At 26.5% G+C, this 12,427-nt stretch overlaps 1 protein-coding gene across 1 annotated transcript; it reads right to left on the reverse strand.

Moving 5' to 3' along the window:
• Window positions 1-10,333: 10,333 nt before the first annotated feature.
• Window positions 10,334-12,397, reverse strand: LOC132919475 (ubiquitin-like protein 7). The gene is made up of 3 exons (XM_060981120.1): window positions 12,080-12,397; window positions 11,340-12,002; window positions 10,334-11,273 (listed from the first exon to the last, which is right to left on the reverse strand). Exons 2-3 carry the CDS (start codon window positions 11,922-11,924, stop codon window positions 10,830-10,832), a joined length of 1,029 nt encoding a protein of 342 aa, XP_060837103.1. The 5' UTR covers window positions 11,925-12,002; window positions 12,080-12,397; the 3' UTR covers window positions 10,334-10,829.
• Between the last annotated feature and the right edge of the window lie 30 nt (window positions 12,398-12,427).

Raw genomic sequence — 12,427 nt, forward strand, 5'->3', positions numbered from 1 at the left:
AAAGGGAATTGTATTTAAAGATTATATAACTATAGAATCATTTTTAAGGGGATTGGAAGCGGTGATTTTCTGTCTTTGACTTACACACGTGGAACATAGGAAAAATAGCTATAGCTACGCGCCTGACAAAAATTAAGGTATTTCCAGTTTTTCGATTTAAAATATGTAAAGATGTTTGAATTGGTATACAAGTTTACTTTGCATCGGTCGAAGCTTATTTTTTTATATTTTTAATAATAAAAATTGACAAATTTATAAAATTTAAAATATTTATTCTCATCAAAATATTTATTTTAAATATAATAAAACAATCGAAAAAGTGCTTCAACCGATGAAAAGTAAACTTGTATATACCAATTCAAACATCTTTAAATATTTTAAATTGAACAACTAGAAGTACCTTAATTTTTGTTAGGCGTATAGCTATATCTCACGTGTATTAGACAAAGACAGAAAATCACCGCTTCCAATCCCCTTAATAATAATATGTGAATCATTAGAATCTTTATTAGAATATTTGTAAATATTATTATTACTATTTTTTTTTATAATTCAGCTACTACTACTATATAGCACTTTATTTAACTAAATAAAAAACATTTTTTTCTTGTTTAAAACACAACAATGTGTGTTGATTTAAGAATTTCATTTAGAGATAGCAAAAACTATATACGAGTACACGGCCAAAACCAAAACACCCCCCTTTGGTTGCGCCACTGGGCCTAGTAATGACATAAAATGCATTATTAAATATATTTTTTATAATTATTTCTGTCAATGTACCCAAATATTATGTATAGCTGTACCTAATAATATCATATAAATAAAAATTACATCCAGTTAATATGAATATTATCTATCCATGATTTAAGAACGTATAATGATAACAGCGGTCCACACGGAATCCTATATAATCATTAATAATTTTTTTATGATAATATTACGTATAGTAAATTCCGGGCATTTCGTTGACCACAAAATTCTTTGCGGAAACTTCTCTGTCTTAATAATTGTCTTAACGTTTTCATCGCTTAACTACGTCATAGTACGTGCACCGTCATATTATTGACATTGCGTACAATCAAAGTTTGACCTAACACCACGGGGTCAGACGACAATAATATACGCTATATAAATAAACGTACACACAAAAAAACGTGCAATTTTTTTATTTCTAAATTAATTTAATCGTTTATCGTTGCATAGATAATTATATTAATACATATACGTTGATAACGATAAGTTACTTACGAATCTACGAACATAAAAGTTATATATAATGTATTGACTGACAAAGCACAGGTAGTGGCGTAATTAGGATTTTTTCTTGTTGGAGATTAAATTATTTTTAATAGAAAACTGTAAACTGTATTAATTGCAAAAATAAATAAATATATATAGGTAATAAATATTGAAAAATGTTGGTAAAATAACTAATAAAGCTAGGGGGATCTATCCTTCTCACACCCTTAATTACGGCATCAAACACAGGTGAGAAATAATGTTTATACCTATAACTCCAATTAACCAAACAGCACACACAGTGGTGTAATTGAGTACTTATTAAGGTATATATTTTAACCAGGGGGAGGGGTGCCAGGGTTTTGATAATAAGAAAAATATATTATATTGCCCCCTAGAGTTTTTCCCAGTTACGCCACTGTGCACACATATAGTATTATAAATTATAATATATAATATAATAGTTTACTTTGAAAATCTTGTAACAATGGTTAAAAGAACTCCAATTAAATAACAAACTTGAAACTTTCAAAATAAATAATCATTTTGAAAAATCATAAAAACATTTTTAGTTGAGTAAAAATTAACCTATTATATAACACAGTTAAGTTCTCGGACTTAGTTTTCTTAAAATTAAGTAATGATCAAGTTCGGTATATAAATAGCAAAATACAAAAAAACAGATCGCTTTCGTTTAAATTTATCCTCTCTTTTTCGTAAAATCGCTAATAAAATTTAAATTTCAAAACTATTATTAATAATATACTTAATATATTATTACAATTAATAATTATTAATTTAAATAAAAATTGAGCTATCGAATAATTCCGAATTTAAATTATAGACTATGTATTATATAATATAATAAAACTAATATAAGTGTAGCCAAATTATGTATAAAATATGAAGATTCATATAAATATCAGAAAACTATAGTTAAGTTAAACATGCACTGTGAGTGAGAAAAATGGTCAAATGTAATAAATATCTTTGAACATTTTAATTGCGAACCTGATGAAAAACATGTTTTAACTATTTTGAAAAATATGCTACATCAATCTATACATATAATATATAGGTCCCTGTCCCTACTAATGATAATACATATAAGTATACATAACATGCACGTATTCACCATAGATTATATTTAAAACTATATATTATAATAAGTATCAGGCTCGTATGTAAATACATTGATTGAAATCGATAATTGATAATGTTTGTCGCGATAGTGTTAAGCTGTACATTTCTAGAACAAGAACATTTAGCCAAATTATTCGGCCCCGGCGCAGATATATACATACGCAGTACGCAACCTATCGCATACCGTGTAGTGTGTAAATAAATACTGTACACCGATATTGAACTACAGGTACAATAGTACTACAACGCTGCAGTATTGGTCAAAACATCAGAAAATTATATCATAACATTCAGCGGATTATGTAATATAAATGCACATTAGATATTTTCAATACTAATAATATTAAAGACTTGATAGCGTACATTTATTTTAACATCATTTTTAGAAGAATATTTTTCGGCGAGGATTTTACGCGTATAAAAATCGTATAGTAAATTGGTTTAAACTTTTTAATACCTAGGTATTTAAAATGTAGATAAATAGTGGACCAACGACGTATAATAGCCATACAATGTATTGTCGTCACTATATAGTATATACACACACCACACTTTCATCAAATTTAGTCATTGTGTTTTAGCGTAATTATTTTTTTTTCTTTTTACTACCTATACGTTAATAATAAAATATTATATAAATTCGAATTTTTAATTGCATAGCAAACTTACTTTTAATTAATGAATTAAAAAATTAGTTAACTTACCAACCTTATATAGTGGTGTTTAAAATTTAATCCACCGGGAAAACGAACTTCACACTAACGATTTATACTTAAACATTTATATTATATTTTCATCTCACCGTCGGTTTTATCACCACTTATTAAGTTATAAATTAAAACGATTGTCAAGTAGATATAATACTATACTAGTTTAGCCAGTTTAGGTACTCAACCATTTAAATACTAGAAAACAGACTTTTTTTTTTTTTGAAAAGATGTTTGCTTAATATGGTCGTAGGCCGTAGCAAAGTATGAAATACATGATAAAATTATTACATTTATTATTTTACGTATAATATCTCAATCGACTCAATCCCATAAGCGCTTAATACAATTATTATGATTTCGACATTTTTCGTTTGATTTCAATGAAAATGAAAATATTTATTTAAAAAGCATTATATACCTATTTGGATTATTTGGGTGTATAGAAACTAGAAATACCTATATCTATATAGCGACCTACATAATATAGAGACCTTATGTTTTTGCAAACTGATCTTTTTTATGTGTACGCAAACAATGGTTTTATAAATAGGTTCTAAATAAATTGGTATAGGTACCCATTTATAATAAGGACTTTGTTTTTCTTTGTCTAGGTATTATATGTATTATATTTGCTTAAAAATTGTCGTAAATTCCTCTCGTGTTTGTAATGTTTGTATACTGTGTATATAGATATAGCTTCGACCTACAAATATACGACGTGTATAATTGTTATTTGTTCCCATCAAATACGGCAGTAATGCAGTATTCATTATTACAGAAAATACTGACGTTTTTCAAATTATTTTTTTTCATTATTTTAAATTGTTACAGAATAATATACTTAGAAAAAATTGTATTTCTTACTATTTTTAGTCGTCGATATCATTTTAAAGACTTTAGTATTTCGAATGGCAACATATATTTTTCATTTCATTTCCCGAAGCATAATATAATTCAGAGTTCTTATTTTGATCTATAATACTTAAATTTTGGTCAATTAATTAATTAGTTGTAGGTAATTATTTAAATTATTTAAAGTTTTAATGAGTCATATACCTTTTCATTCGCACTGGTATGCCGACACTTGGGCGCAGAAAATTGGGTGCGAGACTTTTATAAATAATAATAGATGAAATTTAAGATATAAATTCTAGATTTTATTGCAATAACTTATATCTAAGCCAGTGGTTTTCAAACTTTTATTGAACACGACAACTTATGAACACTTTTGATAAAATACAGGACAAAACCGCACAATTTTGGTAGGTTACAACCGTTAGACATTTAATAGGTTAAAACCGCACAGTTATGATTTCCACCCCAAAAAGGTGGATAAACAAAAACTCATATGTATATGTATAATTCATTATTTATTCTCATCATTCTCATATTTCATAAAAAAAATATATATATTCAAAAATTAAAAATGATAATTTAAAAAAAATGTAAAACTAAAAATTTATATATTCAAAAATTTAAAATATTAATTAAAAAAAAATTTAAAACTTTCAAAGTTTGATTGGCTGAAACCGACTGCCGACGTTATTTAAAAATTGTATACGATCTCCGTCACGTAAAAATTCTTCCCAAAATTGAAACAAATGCTCCTAAAAATAAATAGGCAACTAAAGACTTGATTATTGTATAGTAGTTATCTTATAATCTTATCTTTTCACTATTTTTACTAAAAATAGTGTGCGGTAATTTGTTATAAAATAACCGATAGGCTGTGCGGTTTTTGTCTATGGATCTTATTAGGGTCAAAATCAAAATTGTGCGGTTTTTGGATGCGACCATAAATATATTGCGATCGCATTTTTATGTATAATTTGTTAAAAATTATAAGTAAATAGATAGGTACATTTAAATTCTATTTTGTGCGTTGAATGAATAATTTAAAAATTCGTATTATTGTATCAGAGAGAAATAAAGAACTAGTTGTTGGTTAATGGCTGTTAACAGAAATTAATCAGTATTCGCAAATGCAATCAACTTTTAAAAAAGAGGCGTTGCTCTTCAGACAAAAATTGCACCTTGGTAATTTTTTCAAATTAAGAAATAAAATAGTTCAGAACTCATATGGTATACAATATACATGTTTAAAAGGAAAAATATTCAAAATAAAATGTAATTTTTAAAAAATCAAACGAAGAATAAATTATTACATTACAAATATAATTTGAGGCAATACACTTATATTTTTTTTTCAAACAATTTAAATTACTATTTTCATATTAAAGAGTAATATGATTTATTGTCATATTCCATACAATTTTTTTGATTTTTATTAGTTTTGAATCATTAAAAAACTCGGTGTATGAGTGAAAAATACGTGCTTAATGGGTGCGATGACAAATACTGTACGTAATAACAAGTACAAGTGAATCTTTTATTTTATTTTAATACATAGTATTATATTTATACGTAATTATAACTCTAAATAATGGTTAACATAAAGACAAAACAGTATTTCTTACCATAGACATATTAATATAGGTAATAAATATATAATGCATCATTTACATTATACAAGTTAGATTTGCCAACAAACAGCTTGAATTTATATTAATGGTGAAGAATGTATGGAAAAAACTAAATTAGTTTTATATACAAACGAGAGTATATACCTAAACAAGTTTACAAAAAAGTGAATAATGAAATATAGAAATTCGAGTTTTGAATATTTATGGCTGGTTGTTGGTCTTAAATTGCATAACAAACTTGTCAAAACTATTTTATTTTTACTTTCACATTTAATAATGCGTTTTTAAAAATCAATATAGTATGTAGGTATACATATTTTCATTTTTCAAAATAAAAAGTTATTATTTTCAATTTTTTATTGTTTGATGGAAAATAATGATGGTAGGAAAAAAAATCTCGGGGGAAAAGAAGTACAAATTAAAATATTTTAAATAAAACTTATATATAATCACTCTGTATAATATATTAGTTTGGTGTGAAAAACCAAAAATAAAATAATAAAATCTATACTATTCACTTAATATTATACATTTATAGACCATAGTGTATACCTAATATACATTAAGTTGCTGTGGAAACCCGTAGATAAAATGATGATAAAGTTAATAAAAACAATAATTTTTGGTTTTTAATTTTTACCTACGGGATCGGCAGTAGATTATACACACACGCACACACACATATATACATATATATATATTATAGGCGTTTAGAGCGTGATATAATAAAGTAAAATACGGTGATCTCTTGTATAGTATAATATTCGTATATAGTATAGTGTAGTACAGGGGCCGGCAACCATTTTAACCATGCGGGCCATATCTTTTTTCAAATTTTCATCAAGGGCCGCATTAATAAAAAAAATTGTACATATGATATAATACTAAGAATTTTATTCCAATGGAATAATATATATGGAAATATGTGTATGAAAAAATACAATACATCACTGTAGTAGGTCAGTATAGGGGTGAGCATGCGACAAACAGATTTTATTTTTTTAAAAATGGAAATTTTAAAATCTAACAAAGGAAACACAAAAATTGCGTATGAAGGTTTTTTATACACCAAAAAAAAACTTGCCAGAACCATATACAGTGGAAGTGTTCAAAAGCATGATCATTAAAATGTTTTGATAATTTTACTACCAGTTTGAATTTAAATAGTCCTGAATAAATTCGTGACCATACTCATTTGCCTAATGAAAATTTGGTGATCGCTGAAAAAATTAAATGCAACATGAAAGAGCAGGCAAAAATGTCATCAAAACTACCGGGTCAAATTTTTTTAGAAAACATTGCGGTTTGATAGAGTGATTATATAAGTTTAATTTAAAGTATTCCAATTTGTACTTTTTAGTTTTTTTCCCGCGAGACTTTTTTTCTGTTCCCCGAAAATAATACTACAATAGCTTTTATGAAGTTATAATAAGTCAATAGGTACGTATAACAATATAAAGTAAATAGTATAATATACATATAGTAATAGGTTCGTGGTATTTTTATAGCTTAAAATGAATATTTTAAAAATATTATTATAATAAGTAATAAGAAAAGTTTCAAGTTTCTACGAACAGTATTATTTTAGTTACAACATAAAATCGTGACTGAAATACAACTGAAATCGTTATTTTCTGTTTAAATAAACAACTTTAAAAAACTTTTAACTTAAAATAATTACCAAAAAAATATTTTACACGTAATTTTTAATAATTTTAAGTTGATATAAGAAAAATCTTTGATGAACTCCATAATAAGTTTTTTAGTATTATTAACTATTAAAACTGAAAATTGTCGAGATTTTGTCAAAATTTTAACTTAAGCTTTAAGCCTTAAAGAAAATGTCACCTATGTAATTCTGATATTTTGTAATAGGTTAAAGTACAAGTTCACAACTTATGAAGAACCATATTTTACAAACATTTACAAGAACTAAGTCGAGTAGATTTATCTAATCAAAACTTCAGAAACAAAAAAGGGAAATTTTAACAATCAAATCACGAATAGCAAAATTTATAAAAAATCAAACATCAAAATAGCAAAAAAAAATATATTTTTCTACTTTAGTTTTTAAAATATGCGCATAGATAACAACATTAGGTAGGTATTCAAATTATAATTGTTCCTATATTAAGTCATTATAAAGCAATTATAGACTATGCCACTTGGCGAAATATTTATATTAACAATTGTTAAAATTCTTTAAAATGTACAGGCAATACAAGGATCCTTCATACGTTTGTTTTTACAACAGTACTATAAATATTCATTTACATATATTCCAAGTTCAACATTTTATGAAATTAGATATTCAACGATTTAGTTATTTTATTGCAAGTAATTTGGAAAATATTAATTGGAGAAACTAGAAAGTTAAAACTTTTTATGATTTATTATTTTTTATACCCATTTAAATTTTCAAAATATTGATACTAACTTAAACAATTTATACTATTCTAGTGTTCTACTATAAAATGTAAGTCGATATATTGACTATTTATAATAATAACATCTTATTATAGTTGATATTTTTACAAAAATTAATTCAACATGCCTATAATAACTAATACAATAAATACATTACTAATAGTAACAAAAATATGGAATAAATTATTCTTAGAAATATGTGCTGATGCTGACAGTCACACCAAGCAAAGTAACTTCTTTGGTTTGGATTGTTCAGCTTTATTTGATAAATTGTACCTACTAAATGTACTTATTTTTATGTTTTTTAAGATCTTAACAGAGAGATTAATACAACTCCTAATTTGCATTTCATTTTAATTATATGTATACTCGTATAAGACTATCATCACAAGTTAGTCCAGTGGCGGCACAGGCTTTTGTGAAACTATTATCTCATAGCTAAAATGGGGTGGTGGGTACATAAAACATTATGTAGAATTTCAGTCTTGTCAGTTTCAGCTGAAAGAAGCTTTTCAAAAATGTAATAATTACATTACTAATTATTCTTTCTATAAATCATTGATTTAAGTTCTAACTTGGTTCCATTTAGGTTAATTTGGTAAAAACTAGACTTAGGTCTGCAATATCCCAACCAAGGTTGGAGTGTTTAATGTTGATATCTTGTGAAAGAAACATACAAATTACACATTAATATTGACAAAGTTATATACAAATTTGGACTTTCCTCAAATGTATTGAAAAAGTTAGCACCACAGTTGTCTGTATTTACGATACATCACTCATACTAATACACTAATACCAGATAAATATTTAAATATATATATAATATAAAATACAGATATTATATATTCTTACATAGATCTTATACTCGTGTATAAAGTATACATGTATAAGATCTATATATTGTTATAGAATTGTATTAATTAATATAAAAATTACTAATGAGAAAAGATTACACAGATAATAAAAAGTAAAATAATTAGGTAATTATGTTATAGAAACATATGAGATTAATTTTTATTTTCATCCCAATTCAACTTTTTTGTTTTAATAGAAATTTCTAAGATTTTTTGTTTTATACAGATTTCTTGTTGACAACTCAGGTTAAAATATAAGCTTAAATTAAATTACTATTACAATGATTTATATTTATTAAATTAATGTATATACAAATTAAGTTTAAATAGAATATTTTGTAATTTTTTTTCTTTAATATTGTTTGTTGAAACATAATATGTAAATTGAATACACAAATTATAAGTAGCAACAATTAATGTTTAGCGACACTTAATTAAAGAACCTAGAAAAAAAAACTACAAATGAATTGCTCTGTCATGTGGCGCAGCTGGTACTTGCATGTTTGAAATTAATTAATTTAACAATTTCTTAAAGATATTTATTTATTTTGTCAATTAGTATATTTTATTTTTTATCATAATAAAATATATTATTATTTCTAAATTGATGTATTGATTTATATTTTAATTAAATATAAAAATATGTAGTCAATCCAAGGGCAGATTGGGAAATCTGGAAATTGGGTATCATTAGAATATACTGTTCCTTGCGTGGATATTATTATATTATTTTTTACACACAATAATATTTTTAAATTCAATGTTTTTGACAAATATTAATTCAACTAACAGCGGTATTATATTATTAACAGTAAAATAAATTACTTTAATAACAATATTAAAAATCATATCACGAAATATACTTGGTGATATAGGCTGATCGACATCTCTATTTAAGATCGTATTTTGTATACAATGATGCATCATTGAATGCAAATTGAATACATACATTTACAGTGATCTACTCAATATTTACTGTACGGCAGAGCAGTACCCACTTGCAGTTTTTTTTTTTTTTAAATCATACAAATTATTTATATTATATTGATAAATGATTATATTCAGTGACGCAATAACCGGGTGTGTTGCGTGTGTCAAACACACAGACCCAGGGCCCCAACAATAAAATTTTTAAGAGGGAGGCCTATTAATTGTATTTACACACAGATTCAAATTGGAGTGGTTGCGGCACTGATTATATTATCATTTTTATTTTTTTCCATCAACTCAAATAACACGTCTTGCTCTAGTCTAACCCTGTCTCAAAAGAGAATAATCACTTTTCGAGCATACTGTCTGACGGCTCTGGCAGTGACAAGCCCAAATTTCCCACACCTTGCTAGCTGACATTTTTTGAAGACAATGTACTAACATTTACAACTGATATTTCTAATAAGTATTATTATATTTAATTTTGGGACCATTCAATAATATGGATCATTGGTGGGAGATGCAGGGAAATGGACAACAATTGATCAGCCGACTGATTATTTTTATTTGAGACAGGGTGTAGAAATACAATTATTGTTTAAATTTTTTTGTTGCAAATATTATTTTCTAATAGACAATATAATACATCCATTTAATATATTTAGATATTATGTAGTATAAATAAATAAATAACAAAGTTATTAATCTAATAGTATTGATAGTTTGTGGTACCACACACATAACACATTAATGTAATCTTAGCTGGAAACATGTCACATAAGTCGAATGAAAATTAATATTTTGTTTAAATTATACAAATACTAAATTAAATCATTTCAAAGCTGATATTTATACTTAAATCCAATAAATATTACATAATATTATGTAATTTAATCATATTTTATTTGTCTTAAAAAATGAATATTAACAAATTTTAATCACGAATCAAAATCAAAAATAATAACTAAACATTAATAGAATCATTGATTATTTTTTTAATTGTTATAATACATTATTTTATAATATTAAAATAGGGACTATGCATTATCTGTATCTGAAATATCAAAACCACTTAATACTAATTCAATAGCAGTTTCTAGGTGACCGCCCCCTAATCGTAATCCTTGTAGGTTTAAAGATTCATTGTACAGACCCATTTCTCTCATTATTCCTAATTGATGTGAATAATCAACTGAAGGTGTAGTTGGTTGACTTTGATTAGTATTAGGAGGCATAGTCATCAGCACATTTCCTGTATTTCCAGTTGATGTACTTGCACCACTAGTACTTGGCTGTGGTTGCTGTGTCGTCACGTTTGCAATAGCTGTTGCTAACTGTGCGGCAGTGATGGCAAAAGGTAAGTTTCTATTCATTGGTTGACTATTAGTATCTGATCCAGGAGATGAATCATCTAAATCTTCCATATCTTCATCACTGCCAGCAGATATAGATCTGGTCAAAACATCTGATGCCAAGTGGTTCTAACACAAAATATGTCTCCATTAATACAAATAATAGTAGGCATTAAGGATTTTCTATTAAGTTACCTGCACAACTTGTTCATGAACAACTGTAGAAATTTGCAAAGCAGCTAATGCCAAAGCGGGATGCTTTTCCGCAATTTCTTTCACCATGTTAACATCATTGAGTTTTACTAATAATTCAGAATGTTGTAAAAAAGTAATTGCTACAGGATCTTCATTCAGTTGAGGAGTATTCAAGATTAGATCATTTATCAATTTAGTCTTATTAATTTTCATTAATGCACATTTGTACGATATATTTAATGAGAGTGAACGAAAAGCTACACCTAGTTTCACCAATCCTGCATTGGTGATATCAATAGCTTTTGGAGGTTCTGGCTTTTCAACACTCATTTTTTTGAACAAATGCACCGTAGCTCCGTTAATAATATCATACATATAAATAGGAACAGAGTCTTCCATAACATTTCCGCAATAAACCATTATAAAATTATCTTTGGTAAGTGTGTTATCCTTTTGACAAATTTTTTGTCTTAATACACTTACATTCGACTGCAAATCTAGGTACACTTTTTCAGTGTACATAGTCACTGTACCCAAACGTAACTTTACGTTAATCAAGGACATCTCTGCTTCTTCACTTAACATGTTTCCAGCTAAGATACCACAGACAACACGGTAGGGTACAACCGACGATGACGCCGAATGTAATTTACACGCGTGAACCTAGTATAGTTTAATTTCGTGTGTAATAAACCGATTATTATAAATATGTAAAGGTATAATGTATAATAGATACCTACCTTCTTATTGATGGTCTGCAACAAGGAAGAACGTCTTACGAAAAAGTATCGAGTTTAATTATGTATAGTAAATTTCGGTCAAGTAAAAAAACGATTAAGAAAACAATAACTATAACCACAAACAGGATACGGGAAAAAATATTAAAACTTAATCGTAAAATAAACGAAATTTTTTAATAATATTTATCATCAAACACAACACGCCGAGTCTGTTGGGGTTGGAACTTAAGGATCTGATTGAAACTGAACTGAGTAAGAGTAATTGAGAAAATGACAACTGACTGCACAGTTAAATAATAATAATGATACGCACAATTTAACGTTTAACAATTTTGAGGAATCGTGCGG

This window comes from Rhopalosiphum padi, chromosome 2 (assembly GCF_020882245.1).
Source record: "Rhopalosiphum padi isolate XX-2018 chromosome 2, ASM2088224v1, whole genome shotgun sequence".
NCBI lineage: Eukaryota > Metazoa > Arthropoda > Insecta > Hemiptera > Aphididae > Rhopalosiphum > Rhopalosiphum padi.

What these genes read in the sequence shown, in the direction of transcription:
- LOC132919475 (XM_060981120.1), bottom strand. Translation starts at nt 11,924, where the DNA reads ATGTTAAGTGAAGAAGCAGAGATGTCCTTGATTAACGTAAAGTTACGT. An exon ending in TTCATGAACAAGTTGTGCAG is followed by an intron (nt 11,274 to 11,339) that starts GTAACTTAATAG and finishes ATTTTGTGTTAG; the next exon opens with AACCACTTGGCATCAGATGT.